The 25,636-nt window shown below is 40.9% G+C and overlaps 1 protein-coding gene and 1 pseudogene across 1 annotated transcript in view; both read left to right on the forward strand.

Moving 5' to 3' along the window:
- The window catches only part of RERE (arginine-glutamic acid dipeptide repeats), a 545,831-nt gene that overhangs the window by 393,064 nt on the left and 127,131 nt on the right, over window positions 1-25,636 (forward strand). Inside the window, 1 exon segment of the mRNA XM_006145378.3 lies at window positions 22,570-22,668. Coding sequence (XP_006145440.1) covers window positions 22,570-22,668 — 99 coding nt within the window.
- LOC106734555 (60S ribosomal protein L23-like) lies at window positions 5,043-5,502 on the forward strand (annotated as a pseudogene).

The raw sequence follows: 25,636 nt of genomic DNA on the forward strand, positions 1-25,636 counted from the left end.
CCTTAGGCTCATCTATATATACTTTACACTTAAATGAAATTTATAACCGTAATACTATATAACATATAGATGGCCTTTCTTGCCTATTTTTTGTATTCTCCTCTTGGGATCTTGGGCACGCACGCACACGCGCCCGGCGTGAGTTTTAAGCCACCGGGTCCGGGACACGAACCGCGGTCGACTACGTGGGAATCCAGCGACATAGCCATTACGCTAACTGCTGGTTCCCTTGCCTATTTTTTGTGAAAGAGAGGAGATAGCGAGGGGAGAAGGGAGAGAGGCAGAAATAATTTTGACAGTGTCTTGCTGGTCAACATCTTCCTGCCCCAGCTTCCCGATTAGTTAGGATTATAGGTTTGCACAACTGCACCCAACATGTTCAGGCTTGCCCAGGAATCCAACCGGGGCTTCCCATGTGGCTTCCAGCCCCCTCGGCAGTGTGTGAGTCACTACAACTAGGCGAGGGGAGAAGGGAGAGAGGCAGAAATAATTTTGACAGTGTCTTGCTGGTCAACATCTTCCTGCCCCAGCTTCCCGATTAGTTAGGATTATAGGTTTGCACAACTGCACCCAACATGTTCAGGCTTGCCCAGGAATCCAACCGGGGCTTCCCATGTGGCTTCCAGCCCCCTCGGCAGTGTGTGAGTCACTACAACTAGACCACTTTCAACCATTTTTGAGTGCTTACATTTGTTTTGCTAACTATAAAATAGACTTTTATATTCTTGCTTAGAAACTGCAGAAAAGCCCTATACTTTGATACAAAGGTTTTCTAGAAAGTATCGTGCTGACTTATTTCTACTTAACTGATACTGGATTTCATTCTTTGGGCTCAGTATTTCTTATCATCTAGTATAATTAAATTTTTTTAGATTTCTTTTTATCTATGCTTTGTCATTTTAATGTTTACCTTTTCTAATCAACACTAAACACACATATACCCACTTCAGCAAAGATTTTGCCTTTGACTGGGCTATTTTTTCCATAAAATATGGAATGTCTTACTATTAGACATTTAGATTATGCTTTTTACATGTTCAAGATAATGTATATTGATTTTCTTATTTATTTATGCACACCCACATCTCTTTCAACAAAGGATTCAAGGCTTCCAGTACCTTCATGGTTCTTCATCTCTTTCTTTTAATATCACTATTTGTTAACTATTGAGTATTAGTCATCTTTGTTTTCTGAGCCCTACGCTAATGCCTGGTACATAGTGTAGAGGTACTAAGTGTTTGCTAAATGATTGAATAAACAAATGAGGTTCAAATCCATATCACACTTGATCATCATTGGTATTATAAAGTTTGCATAGCAGAATAAGCAGATAAGCCTACTCTATGGATAATTTTCATCTTTCTCTTCTTTATTCTAAGAAATTAAGTCTATAGAATTCTTGTCAGAGATTTTCTATTTGTTCTGCTTAAATGGACTTCTCTAAACCATCTGGACCAGGATTAGGATTAGTTTTGCCATGCTCGTGACTTAAATGAATGTACAGTATTCCTCAGCTCCCAAATAAGGCATTGTCAGGAGGCCATTTATAACAGCTTACTTAAAGCATGTGACTGGGATACTTCTGACATTTGTTCCACACTCTTTACTTAAATTCTTCCTTTTTTGCTATCTCTCAATTCGAGTGAATCAACATTAAATGATTAATATTTACTGACTTGAGTTTAAGTAGGATTGTGGGGGTTTTTTTTCTTTCAGGATTTTTGATTTATTGTTCAATAGAGAATAGGAAAAGTTCATATGCTGTATGATGTCTTATTAGGAAAATCCAGTAAATTTCAGAATAGCACTTACATAAATCAGTTTTGACAAGCACTGTGGCTAGTACTTTATTTATATAATGACAGGATTGTGGCATCTACTGCATGTAGTATTGTTAATTATAGCATTACTGAAGGTGTAGGAAGACACCATGCAGCAGGGGTTTTCTGGTATAACCAAGACCTTTTCAACCAATTATCAGTATAATAATACATAAATTTTAGCTTTTATTTATTGTACTTGGACCAATTAGAAACATTCTCAACTTTTGTTTTAAAAATTAAATGTTGAGAAATTTAGCAGTGTGGCTGTTTAGGTATAACTTCTTGAATTCACTTTTATTTTATTCTATTTTATTTCAGCTATAGAGTGTGTGCGCTTTCCAGAGAGAGAGAGAGAGAGCAAGCGAGCAAACATTCCCTGGGGAGATGACCATGCCACAGTTCTTTCTCCTTCATTCTCCTCTTAGGATTTTGGGCATGCAAGCTCATGCACTCAGGATATTTTTTAAGCTACTGGGCCCAAGGCTCAAACCACAGAGTTAGCCACTTGGGTTCTAGCCAAATGACTCCCATGCCACCATTGGCCTCACTTCTGTTTTAAAATCCCAGGTAACACTACTTTTTCTCTTTTTAAAATTTCTTTTCTTTTTTATTTTTTAAAGTTTGCTAGAGGGTGCATGTGCTCACTAGAGAGAGCGGGAAAGTGAGAAAGCAGCCTCTGGGGGATAGCCATGCTGCAGTCCCTTCTCCTCTAGTCTCCTCTCAGAATTTTGGGCACACATTCAGACACACCTGACATGTTTTTCAAACCATTGGGTCCAGGATTCGATGGACACAGTTGTCCATGTGGGTTTCTGCCACCTTAACCTCCAAGCCACCTGCTGGCCCAGTAACACCATTTTTACACAGATTAAATGATTTCTTTTCTTTGTCTTACTTAAATGAAGGTGACTTTTTGAATGTAATGCTTTAATATCTTAGCCTTTTCTAGATAATCTGAACTTTATACCCCACTCTCTTTCTCCCTAAATATGGTAGACCTGTCTCTTGGGTTGGTGGGGAAGGTGATTAGCCACTTTTGTTAAAAGCCTCTGCTAACGACATCTCCATTCCTACAGAATGATTTTAGTTTTCCTAATTTGAATAGGAAAGTCCTGCAGTGGGTTCTTCTCAGCCGTCTTGCTCTTGGTACAGCGCCTCAAGGTTGTGGCCACAGTTTTGGTTTTCTTTGTGAGCTGCTCTCCTGTTTCTTTAGCCAGTGCCCCCCTCCCCTTTCTTGTATGAGAGTTTTATCAAGCTATAACACACTCATTTACACAAACTTGTACAGTTTGTGGCTTTTATTATATTAACAAATTTGTGCAACTATGACCACAGTCGATTTTAGAACATTTTGTCACAAAGAAATTCCATATGCATTACTATTGTCTCCCCATGTGTCCCTCTGTTCGCCTAGCCCCAGGCCACCACTGGGCTACTTTCCCTCTCTCTGGCTTTGCCTATTCTGCACATTTCAGATAAATGAAGTCATTCATTGTGGGACCCTCTTGTGACTGACTTCTTTCACTGAGGGAAGTGTTTTCAAGTTTTACCCATTGTGCTCCTGTCTGTCTATCTCCATTTTATTGCTACTCCCAGTCAGCTTTGTCCATATCTTTTTTTTTTTTAATTAGAAATATAGAAGGAGAGAAAGAGATATAGGTATTTTTTTGAATAACTATTTAATTTCACTTATTCATTTATTTTTTAATTTGACCAGAGAGAGACACAGAGAGGGAAAGCAAGAGAGAAAGTGAGAAAGCAAGCCACCAGATTTGGGACTCAAACCATTATCTGCCATGTGGGAGCATCCAGCACCTTAACTGCCACGCCCCCTGCTGGTCCCCAGAAGAGGTGTTTTTGACGTTTCTGACAGGGCCTTGGCATGCTGGGATCCTCCTGCACCAGCCTCACAGTCAGCCAGGATCACAGATGCACTCCACAGTGCCTGGTTTATTCAGGTTGATTAGGGAACTGAATCTGGAATCCCATGTGGCCTCAGTGTCACTTGGCACCTTCCCTCTTGTGCCTCCTCAACTGGTCCATGTACATCTTTCAAATGTGGTACCTGCATTAAAGCAACATTCCCCAGGTCTGATCAGCATAAGGTACAAGCAGCTCTCCCTTAATTACCCTAAAAGCTCATCTTCTAGATGTAGCTTATGTGAATGTGTACTTGCTCTACATACTTAATAGGTCTTGGTGTTTTTATGTTGTTTCTTTGTCCTTTATATATTTGCCTTTGGTAAGGCCGTGTTTCTCCCACCCTGAACTGTTGCACTGAATTTTAAACCAAAAACAGGGCCTTATGTTTATCACCATTATTTTCATTTTATTACATATCAGCTATTGGCCAGCTGCTTGCTATCAATAATAATAAAATTTATTCATTGATTGACTACTCATATACTAAACAAAAGTTCAAGTGGTTTATGAGTAAATTCTACTTAATCTTCCTGACAATTCTATGAAGCGGTTATTATTTGTAAATTAATAAGCTTACCTTTGTTATATTTATATCCATAATAATTTAAACTTCAGAACAGGGTGAAGTGAGGCCAGTGCCTATGTAGTCTTCTTAATACGTCCGTTGAATCTGTAATTTAGAGGATTCAGTTAGTCAGAAATCCGTCAAGTCATACCTTGTCTCTGCTTATCCATTCTGTCTACTAGCGCTCAGCAGGGATGGAGGAGCATGATTCAGCTTGTGTTTTTCTTTGGCACAAGTTATAAAGTTAATTTATTAATTTATAAAGCTTCTTTCTCAGACAGTTATTTCTGTGCTGAAAGTAGTAAAATGTTTTGAGATTTGTATAATATTTTGAAAAGCATCTATTTATTAACTTCTGTTGCTTAAAATTCTAACATCTTTGAGCCTGTAGTAAGTATTAGTAACAGTACGTATTCAGCAAATCAAAGTAAACACTCAACCTTTTCATATTTAAGAGAAGGCTTTAATACAATAATTTCTTCAATATTAAACATGTCTGAGTTTCTGCTGTTTTCAAAAGCCTTTGTGGGAAGGTATTTAATGAAAGTATTGATAATTGAAATAAGCACATCATTGTTGGAACAAATCAGATGCTTAATTTTCAGAAAGACTCAGGTACTGACTCCACGAATATCACTGATGTGGTTGGAGGTGGGCCTGTGCAGTCTTCCACCTTGCAGAAGGAACTGCTTGTTGTAAAAGTTGGAGTCATCCAAGCCCCTTAATGTCAACATACAGATGGGCATGGTGGGTCCTCCCAGGCAAAGTTCCACATTTCCCTGGGTCTTCCAGTAGGCACCATGATCAACTGTGCTGACAACACAGGAGCCAGAAATCTGTATATCATCTCTGTGAAGGGGATCAAGGGACGGCTCAACAGGCTTCCTGTTGCTGGTGTGGGTGACATGGTGATAGCCACGGTCAAGAAAGGCAAACCAGAGCTCAGGAAGAAAGTGCATCCAGAAGTGGTAATTTGACAACAAAAGTCATACCGGAGAAAAGATGGCATGTTTCTTTATTTGAAGATAATGCAGGGGTCATAGTAAACAATAAAGGTGAAATGAAAGGTTCTGCCATCATGGGATGAGTGGCAAAGGAGTGCACAGACTTGTGGCCCAGGATTGCATCTAATGCTGGCAGCATCACATGATTCTCCAGTGTGTTTGTAAAAAAAAAAAATAAATAAATAACAACCCAAAAACTATTTGCTCCAAAAAAAAAAAGGAGAAAGACTCAGATATTATTATAAGTTCCAAAATGTACTATGAATACTAACATTTATAATATTTGTCCTAACATATGTTTATTTTTTCAATAATTATTTGTTTAATTTTATTTATTTATTTTAATTTGACCAGAGAGAGAGAGAGAAAGCAAGCCACCAGGTCCTGGACTCCAACCGTGGTCGGCCATGTTGGAATGTCCAGCACCTTAACCACCATGCCACCTGCTGGTCCCCATAATATATGTTTCTTATACTAGTTTAAAGTATTCTTTAGAAAGACTTTTTATGTCTCCCCTAAATGAAAAATTTTTTAGTGAGAGAGAGAGAGGAAAAAAAAAGAGTAACTTATTTTTGACAGGGTTTTGCCATACTATGACCCACCCATTCTAGCCTCTCAGTTAGTGAGACACCCACCACCATACCTGGCCTGCTTTAGGTTGGTCCGGGAACCAGATCTGGTACCCCCATGTGGCTTCAGCCTCATGCAGAGGTGCCCCTACCACCTGCATCACTGTGGTTGGGCCAAACCTAAATAATTTTTTTACTCCCAAATTTTAAAGGTTGGTGCATCAGTTTTCTGTGGCTGTTGTAACAATTTACCATGGACATGATGCCCTAAAGCAATCGAAACTGGCCAGCGGGTGACGCGGCGGTCCAGTCACTGGACTCCCTCCCGCCTGACTGACCATGATTCGAGTCATGGATCTGTTGGCTTGAAACTCAAGCTAGGAGTGTGTGCGTGCATTCCCAAAATCTTGAGAGGAGAGTGGAGGAGAAGGGATTGCAGTGGCTATCCCCATTGGGAAGATGATTTCTCACTTTCTGTCTCTCTGTCTGTCTCTACAGCAAGCTCATGTACCCTAAAGCAAAAATACTCTCTCAAAACAAATAAATACAAAACAACAGAAACTCTGTCATCATTCTGGAGGCCACAAATATGAAATCAGGTGTCAGTAGGGCCACACTCTGTTTATCTTTTTTTTTTTTTTTTTGGAGAGGTTTTCGCTATAGGGCGTGTGCGCTCGCCAGCCAGCCAGAGAGAGACATAGAGACAGAAAGCGAGAAATCACCCCCCCCAGGGGGGATGGTCACGCCGCAATCCCTTCTCCTCCTGGGATCTTGGGCATGCAAGCACACGCGCCTGGCATGAGTTTTAAGCCACCGGGTCCGGGACGCAAACCGCAGTCGACTACGTGGGAGTCCAGCGACATAGCCATTAAGCTAACTGCTGGTTCCCACCTCTGTTTATCTTCTTAAGGGAGAATCCATTCTTGCCTCTTCTAGCTTTTGGTGGCTGCTGGAACTCTGGCTTGTGGCCGCAACTGTTTTTGCTCATCCTCACATTGCCTTCTCCCCGTGTATGTCTTCAGTCTGTTTCTCTATTACCTTATTCTTCAAAGCAGATGTCGTTGGATTTTGGGTCTACTTGAACTATCTACAATAGAATTATCCCTTATTTTAAGATCCTTAAGTTAATCATAGCTACAGACACCCGTTTCCAAATAGGGTCACATTCACAGGTTTCAGAGATTTGATTTGGAAATTCTTTTTGGGGGGGGCCTGCTATAGTTAAAATTACTAGTTGGTTGTGGTTGTCTGGAAAGTCATGATGTGTTTTTCTGTGCAAAAATGCATAGAAAGTCATGACTTTCCCAACAACCCAATGCTATATAAAATGTTTCTAAAATAAATTCTAGTACTTTTTAAACTCATTTAAATAGTTTTCCTTTAGTTCTTACCTTTTCCATCTGTTGTAGCTTATTTAGATGAGTGAGCTTTATGATATGGAAGGTATAAAATATTTCTAGCTGTGAAGTATTTCTGTAGCACCTAAGGATATTTGTTTTATGAAATACTAAAAGGAATATTTGACTTTCTCTGTGCAAGGGACACATTTATTTAGATAACAAAATTGTCATGTATAACTACCATATTAATTGATTTATTCTGACCTTCTAGGTTGCCCAGTGTTTCTTCTTTATCCTCTACCCCAGGCCTCTAAAGCTGTAAGTTCAGCCTGCCCAGTCCTGTCCTGGGCCTGACAGAGTCAGGAGGGCGTTGCTTCTTAGTGGCCCTTGTGGCAAACAAAGTCTTATGTTATTTGTAGGCTTGATCTTTGAGCTGGGCTGGGGTTCTCCCAGGGTTCCCTCAAAGCTATAGATTTTCCAAGCATCTGGTGGCTGTTCCAGTTTCTGCTGTTCCCACAGCCTTGCCCTGTGCCCAGCCCTGTTGGATGGGCTCTGACAACCTGTGCTGCTCTGGCCAGCCCTCTTCTCCAGAAGGCTGAATGTTTCCCTTTTCTCAGCCTCTTGCTGGGGTTTTCAATCTGCCATCTCTGTTGCCCTGCCTTCTCTGTACCTGTAATATTTGTTGGGCTTCATATCCAAGTTCCCACAGTACTTTGCAGTACCAGCTATTTAGACAGTTTTGGAGGGAAAATTGGCTCTTTTCTTTCATCTTTCTCTTTTTTTTTCTAATTTTCAAAATGAGGTGTATGTTTTTACATACACTCAAGTTACTATTCTCTACCTTTACTTGGTATGTAAGTGATTGTTACTCATACAATACACAAAAATCATGTGTGATTGTTAGGGTTTGATCTTTGGTTTGGATAATAGTTTACTACATTTTTGTCTTCCACTGTCAGGCTATCCTCTGCTGTTTCTCTCTTTTGAAATCATTGTCTTTTTGATTTGTTCTTTTAAAATATACTTTTAGATTGGGAAAACCAGAATTGTGGGGAAGCTAAATTTCTAAGACTCAGAATGAGGAGCTTTAAGGGCCATTCCTCGAGGGCACTACTTTGGTTGCCCAGAGGCTTAGTTACTAAAGCTCTGTCTTCTGCTGATGTTTCCAGATAAAAGAGCAACTTGAAAACCTCTGAAGCTATGCTTCAGTATATGCGTCTTTGGTCGACTTTGTTCCAGAACTTTATCGTCATGACCCAAAAGGTGAAGGTGCAGTGTCATTTACACAATCTTAGAATCACTCATCCAAACCCACTGAGGCTGCCGTTGTTAGCCCTCATTGTGGAGCAATTACTTCTTCACTTAAATTCTGCTAGTGACTTAGTGCAGCTTCTGTAAGTCTTTCTGTTAATACTAATGTATCTAGTCTTGGCTTTTATGGTTTTTATTTTTTTAATTAACTTAAGAAGTCTTAAGTTTCACTTAGACTTCCTGGGTCAATTTAGCATTTATGAGGTGGTTCACTAGTGCCTACTCAAGACGGATAGAACTGTGGTTTTTCTGTCACGGTCTAGCCTCTGCCCAGTTTCATGTTACTTTTTTTCCCTCTGTAAGAATGCTAGACATAAGTGAAAATGGTGTTTTAATTTCCCTTGTGGTCCTAAACCATTTCCACTTGTGGCCAGACATAGGTCTTTCTCAGCTGACAAGTAATTATTCAGAAAAGCAGTGTAAACCATCTAGATTCATGAATCTGCCAGTAGCTTTTCTCCCTGTGGCTAGAGTTATACTCATTTTGTGTCATCAAGCTGGGTCTTCAGAGTAGATTCATTCGGTGCATTCTAAGGAGTCCCCCTCCTCCCTCAGGAGCAGTTGGCTGCCATCTAGGTCCTCAGCACCCCACTTTCTTTTGGTTCTGTCACTGAACTCCCATCTAGTAAGCAGAAGTGAGGTTATTTATGTACGTGTTAACTAAGTGATTGATTATTGGTAGTCTCATTTAAAACCTGTGGCATAGACCTCCAGCTTTCATAGACTTGAAAATTAAGAGAGACAGTCTTAATCCCTAATGTAAGTGAAGCCTGTACAGTAGCTGTTAAATAATAGGCCTGGGGAATTGGGCCTAGTTTGGTGACTATGTTGTTTCTAAGTTAATCTAATATTATAAAAGGGAGCACATGTTAAAAACTGTGAAGTTCCAGAAGTTATATACTTCAGCCCCTTCTTTTTGAGCTGAAGAAACAAAGGGTTGTACGTCTGCTCTGCACAGTACAGCTTGTTAACTCCACCCTGAGATTCCTGGCTTCGTGGATTCAGAGTTTCTCTAATTCCCTACAAGTCACCAAGTTCTCAGCTGTTCTCTCCTCAGTCCCATCTTTCAGCCTGTCTTGTATTATGGAGTAAAATTCATGCCTGTGGTGCTCTGCAGTGGGTTCTTGTTTTTTAGCACGTGGGGAGTCAAAGCCTGGACTGACAGTTTGTTGTGAATATGCTTCCTCATGTCATCATGTGGTTTCTAGCATCCCTCTAAAGTCAACGTTTCTGTGCTGGGTTCTTAGGCCTTGGTGCCTCCCTGTGATGTTGACCTATGTCTGCCATCCAGGTCCATCCCTGTCCTTAAGGAAACCTTTCTTAATATCAGTGGTTACCAGTGGTCTCGTTTCAACCGAAATGATTCTCCAAAGTAGGTATTCTTGTCTCCTCTGACAAAACTTAGATAAAGCAAGGTAAATTATTGGATTGTCAGAAAAGTCTTTTTTTTTTTTTTTCGAAGAGGTTTTTGTTATAGGGCGTGTACGCTCGCCAGACACAGAGAGACAGAAAGCGAGAAATCATCCCCCAGGGGTGATTGCCACATGCAATCCCTTCTCCTCCTTACTCCTCTTGGGATCTTGGGCCCACATGCACACGTGCCCAGCGTGAGTTTTAAGCCACCGGGTCTGGGATGCGAACCGCAGTCGACTACGTGGGAGTCCAGCAACATAGCTATTACGCTAACTGTTGGTCCCCCAAAGTCATGATTTTTTTAATGTAATTCTATACAAAAATGCGTCATGACTTTTCCCATGACCCAATAATTTGCCTAATATCACAAAGTTAGAAGCAGGGCTAAAATCTAAATGAAAGCCAGAACCAAGAACTCAGTCCTGTTTAGACTTCAACTTTGCAGAACTCCCAAGCCCGTAACTTTGGTACCAGGACCTCTTCAGACTCTTTCTTGGAGTTTATGTTTGCATGAAGACAGTTGTTAGAGCCTCAGAATAGACACATGGTTTAAAAAAAATGACCAAGACATTCAGGGTATGGTTTGTTCTGTATTTTCAAAATACTTTACCTGATCTCAGTTGAAGTGTCAGCATTTGATGCTTATTGTCTCATTTCCTTGCTGACCTATGGGTCTAGAACACCTCCCATAACACCATAGCCAGGAGGTAATGACCTGCTAATGTCCTTACATGATATTGTTTGGGAACTATTGGGTCATTGGGAGAGTCATGACACATTTTTGTATAGAAAAGCATGAAAAAATATGTCATGACTTTACTGATGACCCAGTAATTGTGTATGAGAAATATGTTACCAGTATCTTTCACTGCTTTATTTTTATTCTCTTCTAGAAGAGTGTTCTTTATTTGGTCATTGCTATTCCCTAAGTAGAGGCAAGAATAATCATGTTACACTGATTGTTAATTTTTAAAACCTATTCTGTGGACCCAGCAGGTGGTGTGGTGGTCAAGGCACTTGATTTCCACATGACCAACCGCAGTTCCAGTCCTGGACCTGGTGGCTTGAAAATCACCTCAGGTGCATGTGTGTGCATGCCTGAAATCCTAAGAGGAGAATGGAAAGGGATTGTGGCATGGCTATCTCTCCTTTGGGATGATTTCTTGCTTTCCTCTCTCTGTCTCTTTGGCAAGTGCATGCACCCTTATGGCAAAAATCTTAAAAAAAAAGAAAGAAGGGGAAAGGAGAGGAAGGGAAGAGGGAGGGAGGGAGAGAGGAAGGAAGGAACGAACGAACGAACTAATGAACCAAAACCTACTCTGTAGAGTCATCATGGATCTTCTAGACAGTAAATGTCATCCTCATCACCAGTCATTTGCACTTGGTATGGTTTAATTTTATTGTATTTATTTTTCTGGAGAGTATTTTGCTATAGGGCGCATGCACTCGCCTGAAAGACAGAGAGAGACAGAAAAGGAGAAATCACTCCCCAGGGGGGATGGCCACGCCACAATCCTTCTCATCCATTCTCCTCTCGGGATCTTGGGCATACACGCACATGCGCTCAATGTGAGTTTAAGCCACCGGGTCTCAGTTGACTACATGGGAGTCAGCGACATAGCCATTACAATAACTGCTGATCCCGTGCACTTGGTATGTTTTAATGAGAACATTTGTTTATGTATATCTTTCCTCTTCTCCGAACTCCTGATTCCCTCCTTCCCTCTATACACCCTCAGCTCTAAGCCCCAGGTTAAGAAAAGGCAGGGTGCTTGCTGTGTTATTGCAGCCAGAAAAATCCCTGTGCCCATCTCTCCCACTAGATGGCCCACACTAAATGACTCTGCTCTGGTAAAGACACTGGGACAGGGGCTGCTACTCAGAATTCTTTCTACAACATGGGTGTATGGTAGATTCCTTATGCTGCTGTTTGCTAAGGAAGAGGCCTGGGGCTAGATGCTATATGAGCAGCTCAGTTTCATTTCCCTATTTTAAGTACTCTCACCACAGAAGAGTGGCGTGTGGAATGATGAAATGATAAAAGCCTAACACCGTTCCAAGCACACTGTGCACTGCTTGGCAAATGTGGGTGCCCTCCTCCTCCTGTGTGAGTCCAGGCTGGCACTCTTCCTGGAACATTGCAGTTATTCAGAGAGCGTAGGGGGAGGGATGGCTGTTTTTAGCGACTATATTTCCTTCTGAAAATTATCTGTACCTTTCCTACAAGCCCTACTCTCAGCAGTTAAATTCCGTGTCTTTTCCATTATCTCTGAAATTTGCTCCCCTGAGAATATTCAGATAGGGCCAGCTGTTGACCTGGTGCTTAAGGTGACTAGATCCCACATGGAAGACTGTGCTGTTTGGGTTCTGAACCTGGGGGTTTAAAAAGCACACAATGCTTGTGTGCATGCCCCAAATCCTGAGAATGGAGAAAAGGGATTGCAGCAATGGCCATCTCCCCCCCACCCCCCACCCCCCCGGGATGCTTTCTCAGTCTTCTCCTCAGAGAAGAATGGAGGAGAAGGGATTGCTGTGTAGTTATGGGGGTAGGGGGGAAGAGAGTTACTTTCTCACTTTCCCTCTTTTTGGCAAGTGCACATGCCCTATAACAAAAGAAAAGAAAAAAAAGACTATTCTGACAAATTTAGCCTCTCTAAAAAATGGAGGAGAAGGGATTGTGGAGTGCCCATCTCCCCTAGGAGGTGATTTCTCGCCTCGTCTCTCTGTCTCTCTCTGTCTTTCTGGTGAGTGCACGTGCCCTATAGCATAAATCTCTCCAAAAAGAAAAAAATTAGCTTCTCTGGTGCTTAAATGACAGTATTTGACATGACAGTGGTTAAATAAAAGTAAAAGTGCTTTTAGTTTTAATTTTATTTTTTAAATGTGTATGTGTATTATGTTTTTGATACTTGGTCATCGATGCTAGAGATATGAATAAAATATATTGACATCTGTGAATTATGGTTTATGAGAAAGTTTTTTAAAAATTTGTCTTGAACAGATTTTTATCAAGATCTTTCTCATCTTAATGGCTGAAATAATTAAAAAGTACATGAAGAAATTTAGGGTCTATTCCAAATCCTGCCTTTTTTCCTTCATAAGTTGTTTTGGCAATTTTTTATCATGTGTGTAAACACCATAAAAGATTTTTAAATCTAATATTGTTTTAATGGGCTGCAATTATTTTATATTTAGCCTAAATGCAGTCTAATTCAGGCTTTTTCTAGTTATTATAATAGCAATAATAGCAAAAGGCTGCTTTGGTGTAGTAGAAACTGCCAGGTGCAATGCTGTTTGATCTAAAAAGGTCACAAGAAAAGGGACATTTAAATTAAGTTATAAATTACAATTGAAGAACAATATTTTGATGTGTGAGACCAGAGATGTCAGAGCAGGGAGATGTAATTCATGGGTTCATTATAGAACAGAGGTGCTGACAGCTGAGCCATGCCAAAAGGAATATTTATTTGCAACATCACGCAGACAGAAAATGGCAGCAAAGATGAGAAGCCAGAGTAGAAACCTGAAACCTTCTGGTAATACACAGAGTTTATGCTAATAAGACTGCCCACGATCCAGAAATGTTTAATGACTGCTGTAATATAAATGAGGTGTTTGGACATGTGCACATTTTTAATCTTGCTTAAATTAAGGCCTCGTCCTTGCTTTATAAAATAACACACTTTGTAACCATACATTCAGGTTGATTTTTGCATCTCTCTGTCCAAAATACAGACTTACTAAAATTTCACAATTGTTTAGGCAGGAGAGTTAAAGCTTGAACTAAGATTTCAATCCATGGCAGCTTTGAGGACAGATATAATTTAATGTTTATAGCAATCCATGAGAAGTTCAATCATGAGTTAATTAAACTGTAGGCAGTCATTAAGTATTATTTATTCTTTAGAGAAGCTTGCCAGTAAAGCACTTATATATATTAAATTATAGAAAGTAATAAGCAGGGAATGATTTGTCAGGCAGAGTAAGAGTAGCACATTTAACTTGGGCAATTATTCAGAAATGTGTTTTTCTTCTCGTAGCGTGATTCTTCCTTTTTACTAATCAGGAAGAGTCCAAAAACTGTAACCAGACAACTGCAGATGTGTAGTGACTACCAGCATCACTGGCTCTATTGAACTCTGTTTATAATCTTTGTTTGAATAAATAGGTAAGAGGCATGTATGTAAACCACCAGTCCATGGTGGTTCCACTAGACAGTTTTCTTGACACATTGTTTCTCTTGAGATGCTCACCACTGTTCTGAGACTCAGCTAAGTGGGATGGTCCTATATGCCCGTTTGAGAGATGAAAACCTCAACTCAGTCGTTTTGGGACAAATCTGGTGACTAGACTCTGTCTCCTGCTTCACTCCGTGAGGAAAGACATAGGCTATTTATGAATTTGTGTAGATGGGGCTGCTGAGCACTCAGAGTCCTTGAGAGCTTTTAATGCAGCTAGCTAAATGTGTTCCATTACATGTGGCACGGTGTCTTTGGCTCTGCGGGGTTTAACAGTGGTTACCTTTGTTATCATGGAACCAAATCAGATTCTTTGTTATTCAGGAGCTCCAGTTTTTAGCACTGAAATCCTCTACCTAGTCCACTCTGTGTAGTTCAAGTATGTCAGTTTTGTATGCCGCTGTAGCAGTGACTGGCGTAAGGAGTTGCTCATAACTCTTGGCTGAGTGAATGGAAGGCCAAGAGCATATGGTGCGAGCAGCCTGCCTGTCTGTTGGGACTTGACATTGGAGCTCATGGGCACCAGGATTTCTGAGGCAGAAAGTACGGTGGAAGAGGACTGGACCCCGGAACAGGAGAAGAGCTTAAATTTGCTCTTTCACAATGAACATACCAAAACTGAAGGAGAGAATACATCTGAAAATTCCATGATGCAAACCCAGGGGGCCAAAGGGTAACTTGCTGAAAAACAGAACAGGGATAGTTTTGTGGTATCAGATAACTCAGAAGGCTAATGGATTGTGAAGAATCACCATTTTGTTACCACATTCCCCAGTTGTAAGTCCCAGATCTTGACCTGTGGTATAGGGATGACAAGTTTTATTTGTGTATTAGCGCAGTCATGCAGTTCAGTGATACGGAAAAGAGGCAGACAGATTGACAAGTAAATGTTTCCTTGATCATTGAATTAAAAACACCAAACCATCACACACCTGTGGGAATGAATTTAAAAGCGGCTTCTGCTAAATGACATCCTGCTTTAGTGGTTGGCGGCAGGATGATGGGGATGGTATAAGATCCAAGGGCTTCTCCAGTCTGCAGCTTGCAAAGATTGGAAACTGATTGAGTAAAGATGCTGTTTTTTGCAGTCATCGACAATATAGTCTACATTAAAATCACATTTAATCCTAGATTTTACCAGCCTGGCTTGACTGTAAAATGGATAGAAGGTTTAATTATCTTGCTTTAATTGCTTTTCCATGGCTACTCCGTAAAGCTATAAGACATTTGAGTGCCCTCCACCACTGCCCTGTACCCCCTTGCGTTTTCATTACAATTTCTTTGAACAGCTTTCTCTAGGGAAATGGTCAAAAATCTTATTCACACTAAAGGATCTTTTACCTTAGCAATATTGAGAACTATACATTGAATTTCCTGACTACATAGATATATCTAGTTGTGATCAGATTTAAAACTTGAAGCTCATGTATAGGGGATCTTCAAAAAAATTAATGGAAATGTGTATTATGAAAAAACTATACATAGATTTATATTTTTTATTACAGTAACTCATGCTTTAATTTTATTTTTTTCATGAGCTTTTTAAAGTACCCTTGCAATGCTTTTGAGAAAATGCAATTACTATAATTCAGAGTTTGATACTGCATTGGAGAGGGGTGTTTTGTTTTTAAGAGGTTTTTGCTATAGGGCGCGTGCAGTCACCAGAAAGACAGAGAGAGAGAGAGACAGACAGAAAGCAAGAAATCACCCTTCCCCAGGGGGTATGACCACGTTGTAATCCCTTCTCCATTCTCCTCTCTGGATTTTGGGCAAGCATGCACACGCACCCAGCCTGAATTTTAAGCTGCCAGGACTCAAACTAGTTAACATCCTAACTTTGTTCATTCAAGAAATATTTCATCACGTTTGGTAAATGATCCCATACTATTTTACTTTTCCAAATGTGTCTTTGTGTAGGAGTGATGGGGTGGGAGGTGTGTGGGAGGGGTGACACTCTAAGTATTTATTAGGTTTATATCATGGAAAGGACAGTTATAGGAATAGTTTAAGAGGGCAGGCAGATACTGGATCATACAAAAGGAGAAAATTAACCCTTATATAGAAAACAGAATAGTGGAAGGAAGCTCAGGTTACCACACAGTTGTAACAGCTCCCATATGGAAAAGTACCATCTGAAATATATATTTTTAAAATTTTATTTAACTTTATTTATTTATGTTAATTTGACTGGGGTGGGGAGTGAGAGAGCTAGCCACCAGATGTGGGACTCAAACAGCAGTCAGCCATTTGGGAGTCCAATTCCCCTAACCACCACGCCACCTGCCAGCCCCTGAAATAGTTTTATAAAGGAATGGTGAATACTGGGGCCGGCAGGAGGCGCGGTGGTTAAGGGCACTGGACTCCCACATGGCTGACTGCGGTTCAAGTCCCAGACCTCGGACCTCATGGCTTTTTTTCTCCCTCTCCTCATTCTCTGTCTCTCTCTGGTCAACCTCAACCCCCCCCCCCCCCCCCCCCACACACACACACTCACTCTGTCCCTCTCTGGCTAAATTTAAATAAAATAAATGAATAAATGGATGAATGAATAAAGTTAAATAAAGCAATCCTTTTTTTTTTTTTTTTTTTTTTTTTTTGATAAAGGAATGGTTAATCCTGAGATTACGTTTAGGGAGAAATATGTCTTTCTTCATTAAGCACCTCATTAGAAATTTAGCTTAGGGGCAATATGTAGGTGGTAGCCATCCTTTCTAATAAACCAAACAACCACAACAGCAAGTTCAACAAGTTATTAAAACATTTCTTTCAGCTATAGTTTAAAGCTCTCTTTGCTTCACCAAAATGTAGGAGTGCCAGAGGGTCCGGTGACATTTGATTTTACTTCATCCACCCAGCACTTCACTTGCACTGGGCCTTACAGTCTTACAAGTAATTAATTAGTACCAGGCATATAGGATATACAATTTTTAAATTTTTTTTTGTGTACTACACCAGAGTTTTAATAAAATTTTATAAAGTATTAACATAGATAATTATGTGAAAAAGAAGTGGTTTTCGTTTATAGCCTAACAATTTTTTTCTTTCTGAAAATGCTACTCTTTTATGATGAAAACTGAGATGAGACTGCTTCCTTTTTTTCCTTTTTCAAATCTTTTTTTAAAACAAGTAGTTAACGTGTATCTTGTTTTTTCTTTTTCAAGATTTTTACCATATGGCACATGTGTTCACTAGATAGAGACAGAGAGAGGAAAAGTGAGAAATCATCTCCCTAGGGAAGATGGCCACACTGCAATCCTTTGTCCATTCTCCTCTCAGGATTTTGGGCACATGTGCACTTGTGCATGGTATGATTTTCAAGCCACCAGGTTAGGGCTTGAACTGTGGTTGGCCATGTGAGAGTCTAGCACCTTAGCTAACATGCCACCTCCTGGCCCAACATAGAAAACATGTATTTTCTCTTTCTTTCTTCCTTCCTTCCTTGCTTTGATTTGCTTTTTTCTATTTTGCTATAGGGCATGTGTGCTCACTGCAAAGATAGAGACAGAAAGAGAGAAATCACCCACCAAAGGGGATGGCAACGCTGCAATTCCTTCTTCTCCATTCACCTCCTGGGATTTGGGGCACACGTGCACATGCATTCAACATGAGTTTTAAGTTGCCAGGTCCGGGACTCTAACTGTGGTCGACTACATGGGAGTCCAGCGACGTAATCATTACGCCATCTGCTGGTCCCCCCAACATGTATTTTCTAATTTCACTTCTCACAATAGCCCTGAAAGGTTGATGTTATTATTATTATACCCATCTTTAAAAGGTGTCAAAATTAAGGCACAAAGAGGATAAATAACTCTCTAACTCTCTCTTTAACTACTCCTAAGTAGTAGAGCTGGAATTTGATCCAGGCAGTTTGCATCCGGTCTACAGTTTTTTCACACTTTCCTTTACTTATCCAATCATACACTACAGTTACCTCTTATAAAGCATTAATTTTACCATGCTTTTTTTTATTATTAGAAATTTATGATCTGATCAATTTGATTTCAGATTATCACTAAAATGTGTGCTTTAAAAATAGAATGGGCATGTGGTTTCTAAAATTCATTGTCAGTTCATCTTCAGCTCTCAACGTAAGTCCTTATTATTAATCCTTATAGAACTTGGAGATACCCCTGAATATTAGGCAAAATATGAAAATCTAACTTCATTTAAAATCTTGCCTTTTTTTGGAAAGGAATTATTTATTTATTTCTTTTTATTCATTTATTTATTTTAATTTGACCAGAGAGAGACAGGGAAAGTGAGAAAACAAACTACCAGGCCCAGGACTCAAACTGTGGTCCCATGTGGGAATGTCCAATGCTTTAACCACCATGCTACCTACTGGTCCCCTTCATTTAAAATCTCTCTATACCTCTGAAAGAAGTTTAGATCAGACAGTTTACAAACATTTGGAAATTATAGTATTATAATATTTTAAAAATAATTTAATGATGAGTGTCATAAAAATAAGTAAGTTAACATTTGTTCACCATACCACAACTCCAAAGTAGGATCCAAAGTAGGTGTGCACGCACCAGACAGAGAGAGACAGAGAGACAGAAAGCAAGAAATCACCCCCCGCGGGGGATGGCCACACCACAATCCCTTGTTCTCCCTTCTCTCGGGATCTTGGGCACGCACGCACACGCACCTGGTGTGAGTTTTAAGCTACGGGTCTGGGACGCAAACCGCGGTCGACTATGTGGGAGTCCAGCGACATAGCCATTACACTAACTGCTGGTTCCAGTGTTAATAATCTTTGAGGTGTTTTGTTTTAAGGTAGTTGACTTACTGGTTTTTTAAAATTTTACATTTAATCACTATATAGCTTTACAGTGTACAACATTGCTTTTTCCAGCACAAATATGGTGCATTATTAGTCAAGACAAAGACATTGCCATATACATTATCATCAGCAAATATCTTCATTTTGTGTGTGTGTGTCAATCAAATGTATTTTTTTTCCTGTTTTCCTCCCTCCCTTGCTCCATTACCCACCCCCATCTTACCCTATCCTTACTATCTCTAGTATCTGCAGTTGCCCTCCCTGCTACTATACCTTCCAAACTTTCAGTTTCTGCCATAGAGTGTAGACATTCGATATATATCAAGTGGGGACATACAGAGTCTGTCTTTCATAATCTGGCTTGTTTTGCTTAGCATTAAGTCTTCTATATTCATCCACTTTGTATCAAATGATCTCATTTTTTTTTATGGCTGAGTAATATTCAATAGAGTACAGTACATATGCCACATTTTTTCAATCCACTCGTCTATTTTGGGACATTTAGGGTGATTCCACGTCCTAGTAATTGTAATTAATGCTGCAATAAACATGGATGTGCAAGTGTTTTTCTGACTGGAAAGTTTTTCTACCCTTTGGGTAAATACCTAAGAGTAGAATTACTAGGTCATATGGTAGTTCTATTTGTAGATTTCTAGGAATCTCCATATCATTTTCCACAGTGGTTGCATTAATTTGCATTCCCACCAACAGTGTAGGAGAAAAGGTAGTTGACTTACTGTTTTAGCTTATGTGCAGCCTGAACTTCCCAGTCTTGGCTTAAAATAAATTGGTATTCTAGGGGACCAGCAGGTGGCATGGTGGCTAAGGTGCAGGACACTTCCACATGGCCGATCATGGTTTGAGTCCTGGACCTGGTGGCTTACTTTCTCAATTTCCCTCTCTCTCTCTCTCTCTGTGTCTCTCTCTGGTCAAGTTAAAATAAATAAGTGAATAAATATAATTAAATTAATCATTCTTAAAATAGGAAACACTTGAAAAAATAATAATTAAAAAAATAATAAATTGGTATTCTCTAAACTGTGAGAATGCTCTGGAAAAAAATTTTTCTCATTCTCTAGTTTTTTGCTAGAGGGTGTGTGCTCTCAGGGAAGAGTTGTGAAGGGGACAGTGCCCCCAATGGAATGTGGTCATGCCACGTCCTTTTTCCTTCATTTCTCCATGAATTTTAGGCACACACATGTACATGCCTGTTGTGTTTTTCAAGCCACCAGCACCAGGATTCAGCCTCTGGTTAGCCATGTGAGAGCTAGCCCTCCATGCACAGGTGTCCCTCGCTGTGCTTTGGGACCCACCTACGCAAGTTCAACTTATTAATACTTTGTCTCACTGACAAGTGAAATGGGGATCTATGATAATCCCTTCCAATAGTACTTAAATAGTTAGGGACTTGCTGTGTATGTTCAAGTATTTACCCTTTTTTTCTTTTTTTTTTTTTTTTGGAGAGATTTTCGCTATGGGGCGCGTGCGCTCGCCAGACAGACATAGAGAGACATAGAGACAGAAAGTGAGAAATCACCCTCCAGGGGGATGGCCACGCCACAATCCCTTCTCCTCCCTTCTCCTCTCAGTATCTTGGGCATGCACGCACACCCGCCCTGTGTGAGTTTAAGCCACCAGGTCCGGGACTCGAACCATGGTCAACTACGTGAGAGTCCAGCGACATAGCCATTACACTAACTGCTGATCCCTCAAGTATTTACTCTTATTTATTTCAACAAATAATAAATTGTCAGCTTACTGTATACTTAGCCTGGGTCTACATTTGTTGCTCAGAAGGCATCTGCATGTCCTCATGAGTCTTCTGTAGAGGAAACAGAGCCCTTTCCTCTTGAGATTGCCTACCTCACTGCTAACTTAGGTTATAGTAATTATTTACAGCCTGCTTGAGTGTGTCACCTTGTAAGTCGTATAGCTCTATAACACATCCCCACCAGTTTATGGGTTTCCTGACAATTAGAACTGTGACTTATTAAGGTTTGTGCTTTACTTGTGTTCAGCAAGTACTGGTGAATCATTCAGATAAGGGAATGAAGCCCATGCAAAAAGACCAGTGTCCCCTCCTTAAAGGCAGAGATTCCTTTGTCTGTTTTCACTGCCTTATCCCAGGACCTGGTCCATTGTCTGGAATATAACAGGCTCTCAGGCAGCCCAAGACTGGGTAAGTTTGAGTAGACCGTGATTCAGATTTGAATTGAGTTTACTGAGGAAAAAATCGTCGATGCCACTTATTTATTCTTCTATTCATTTAGCTAGTGTTTCTGGAGTATCACCTCATATTCCAGACTGTGGGAGGCACTAGACACACAAGAATTCTTGTGCCAGAGGAGTAGACGTGGAAAGGAGGGGCAAATTTCTCATGAGGATTTAGGGGGTAGATTGAGCAAGAGGATCTCGTTACTCCTTCCTCTGTCCATCTTCTGCAAGTTGGGAACTAGGAGCAGATGGAGTCATAGAAAGCACTGCGGGAGTGTTTGTACAAGGTGGGAATGGGCCGGTTTATTCCAGGCACTTCCTGGTTTGAAAATGTAGGGAGTGACAAAGTTGATTAATTTTTTTTTGGAGAGGTGTTTTTTGTTTTGTTTTGTTTTGTTTTGCTATAGGGCACGTGCACTCGCCAGAAAGACAGAGAGAGACAGAGAGACAGAAAGTGAGAAATCACCCTCCAGGGGGATGGCCATGCCGCAATCCCTTCTTCTCCATTCTCCTCTCGGGATCTTGGGCACGCATGCACACGCACCCAGCGTGAGTTTAAGCCACCAGGTCCAGGACTTGAACCGCAGTTGACTATATGGGAGTCCAGTGACATAGCCATTATCCTAACTGCTGGTCCCACGAAGTTGATTAATTTTGATAGGAGAGAAGTCTGGTCCTTACGGGAATGGGTAGATAAACCAGCATCTTCATGTATATTTGCTGAAAAATTAGCATACTGTTATAAAATCATTTTCTTTAAAAAGCACTTATATTTTATGTAATACATGTTATTTTTTTTTTTTTAGCGAAATTACTGCAGTTGATATATTTAAATGATGAAAGGAAAGAAGATGGTCTTTAATCTGTTTGGAGAAGAATGAGCTAAAAGTGGGGTCCTAATGGCTAAAGTTTGAGTTTTGGCTTTACAATTTGGTGTAGTTAAGCACCTTGATCTTAATGTGCCTGGGTTTCCTGCTCTGTAAAAAGAGGTGACAATAGTTCCTATCCTGTAACATTAAATGAGAGAATAATTGCCTTATAGAATTAGCTGTGGTAATGAGTGCATTGAATGTACTGAAATGCACTGTGCCAGGTCAGATGTTCTCTAGATATTTGTGTTGTTCTTCATCTTATTCTTAGCATTGCCACAGTGCTCTCTCCCTTGCCTACCTGCCTTTCCCTCCCGGAACAGCTGGAACTGGGGCAGTGGGAGGGTGGTGTTGGATGACAACAAATTACCTACCACTTTGACTAAAATGATGGTGAGTCCCTATTCCCTCGCAGGGTTCTTCTATTAGAATAAATACAGGCTTGCCTTTTATTCATTTGCATACAGTTCTGTTCCTTTGTGCTGTTAACTAACTAAAGTTGTCATCGTTTCAGCTACACGAAAGTGGTTATGATGCTGGCAAAGCCCTGCAGCGCCTGGTGAAGAAACCCGTACCTAAGCTTATTGAGAAGTGCTGGACCGAAGACGAAGTGGTGAGCATAGACCGACCGGTGTCTGTCTTGCGTTCGGTGCCATCAGGGCACTTGTTTCTCAATGGAGGGCTTCTCTGCTGCTCAGGGAAAGGGGCACGTTTAGAAGACTTGGTGATGGTGGCATGTATCAGTCATCACGAAAGAGCCTTTAGAGCCTGACAATTGTTCAGAAAGTCTTGACTTTAGTAAGATTAGGCTCCTTAAAGGGAAAGATTTCCCCAGTTTCATAGAAAGAGGAGAAATTAATAATTACTCCTAAGATGTGTACTTTGGGGTTTGTTTTTAGTGCAGGCTAGCTTGTGATACTCCCTATTTTAAGATGGAAGCATATTAAAAACCAGTTGAGAAATACCTAGAATAGGTTTGGTGACTAATTTTGAGGACTTGACAGGACCCTGAATCTAGTGAAACACATTAACGTGGGAAGCGTAGACTCAATTAAGTAAAAATAGTGGATTTTACATATTCACTCTATTGCTGTGACCCATCAATGAGGTGGGGAAAAAGAAGTGTGCCCACAAAGACAGGCTTGCACTCCCAGAGATTCTTGTCTCACAGACACAATTCTCACGAAGCTACATCCCCATCTTGTGACTTTTAAATGGTATTGCTATGAAAGACTTCAAGTCTAATCATGCTTTCACAGATGCAGTCTTCACTGTGAATGTTACTGCTTTACGTTTGCCCTTCAGGTTGAATGAAATTTAGTGGAAGTCTAGCGCTGGTGTGATATTGATGGCAAGTTCCTGGCCTATCTTTTACTGTCTGCTAAGTAAGAATGTTGAGAAAGTGCATGTGCCTTCCTGCTCCTGCTCTCTCAGTTATTCAGCACGTTTATGAGCACCTGGTAGGGGCCAGCTGCTGTGCTCAGAGCTGTGTCAAGAACAACACTGGGTTTCTCCCTGAGAGGAGAGACTGGCATAAATCAGTATGTTGAGTGGTGGCCAAGTACTGAGGATAATGAGGATAGGGAGGTTAATGAGGATAGGGAATCAACCAAGTGGAGGCTTTGTCTTCCGTAAAGTCTGTATGTAACATTTAGGAGAGACTTTTAGTGACATGAGGAAAGGAGCCTTTTGCAGATCAAAGAGAAGACAATTCTGGGCCCTAAGATGAAAGCATACATGGCAGTTCCAGAAATAGGCAGGAATGTGTCTTGATCACAGCAAGGGAGTGCATGTAGGAAGGTGAATAGTAAGCTTGCTGGGGGTTGTCCTAGAGGGCAGGTCAGGTGTGGCCTGTGAACCCATGGCCAGGACCTGAGATTTGCTCCAGTGAGAGGCTCCTGAACAGAGGAATGACTCAGGCTGACACTGGGGCTGGCTGGGACTGCTGAGTCCAGGGACTTTAGGGACTGCTGTGATGGTCCAGGCTGGACACTGGTGATGGAGAAGCATAGCAGCAGTGGAGATGGTAAGCAGCAGTCAGATTTGAGATGTACACTGAAGGTAAGGCCACAGGTAGGACCAGGAGAATTTATTGATGGAATGGGTGTACATGAGCATGGACAAGGGTTGGGAGGAATAAGGTAAAAACTAGGGACAGCAGAAATGGGCTGAGGGTTTAGTAGTCGAGTGCCTGTAGTCCCTTGAAAGGTATTTTATCAGACTTATGATGAAGTTGGTGTTGCTGTGATTTTTTTGTTTGTTTGTTTTGTTTTTGTTTTTGAGAGATTTTTGCTATAGGGTGCGTGTGCTCACTAGAGAAACAGAGAGAGACAGAAAGCGAGAAATGCACTCACCCTCCCCACCAGGTGGGATGGCCACGCCATAATCCTTTTTCCTCCATTCTCTTCTCAGGATTTTTGGCACATACATACACATGCCCGGCTTGAGTTTCAAGCCACCAGGTCTGGGACTCAAACTACTGTCACCCACATGGGAGTCCAGTGTCTTAACCACTACACCATCTGCTGGCCCCAGTTTTGCTGTTTTAATATGAAAATGTTTTAAATCTTACATGATTAGTTAAGAGATAGAAATATCTTAAAATTTCCCCAGCGTTGAAGACTGGCGCCCCGTAGCACAGCCCCCACCTCTCCACACCTTCTTCTCAGTGTCTCTCCCTCAGTCCTTCCCTTCTTCCTAATGCCTCCCAGTTCCCAGTCGCCAGGCCCCTCTCCTCGCCCTCCCCTCATTTCTCCTGTGACCTTTCATTCCCTCTGGAATTTTTAAAATAACAACACAAAGTCCTCTCTTCCTGCTTAAAAGAAAGCTGATTTCCTTTTCCTGCAGCACTTGCTTATATCAGACAAGATGTTGATTGTGTCCCTCTTGCTGTGCTCAGGGCTTCGCAGCATGAGGTGGGAAGGGGACTCTTCCCCATCACGAAAAGCCTGGCTTTATTTCGATAAACAAAACATGACTCCACAGTGGTGAACATTTCAAGAATGGGATAACGATCCTTAACTGCATAAATCCATGTCAGTTCGAGCTCATTTTTATCATGTTTGCTTCTTGTTTTGAGAGCTATTTTGGCAGTCATCCAGTCCTTGCAAAGCCTTGGGATCAAATCGTTCCCTTATTTGTAGGAAGTTAAGCTTCACTTTCTAAAAGATCCACAGTGAGTGAGAGGGAGTGATTGAATAATTGATAGATTAAAGGAAGCTTGCGATGAATATATCCAAATCGAATCTTGGAATAGAGTTATGTGGCAACAGGGCAGTCCCCCTTTGCCTTAGACTGACTTTGGCTGTGAAAAAACACCTGCCGTGTTTACGTGGCCTCCCACTGTTACGTTTACTGCATTTTCTCACCCCAGGAGCCATAGGAATAAGCAAAACAAATGTGCACCAAAATAAGTACATGAGTCCATCTCCTTTCCTTCCCTTCTCAGTTTTCTGTATATTTGGAACATTCCAGGTATTTTAAAATTCCGTTGCCTCTGGTACATGAATGTGATCTATACCTCAGTGTCTGACCTAGCTACAGCAGCCTCGGTGAAGTTGTTTCCTTTGCAGACACAGGAA

This window comes from Tupaia chinensis, unplaced genomic scaffold (genome assembly GCF_000334495.1).
Source record: "Tupaia chinensis unplaced genomic scaffold, TupChi_1.0 Scaffold000146_1, whole genome shotgun sequence".
NCBI classification, from domain to species: Eukaryota; Metazoa; Chordata; class Mammalia; order Scandentia; family Tupaiidae; genus Tupaia; species Tupaia belangeri.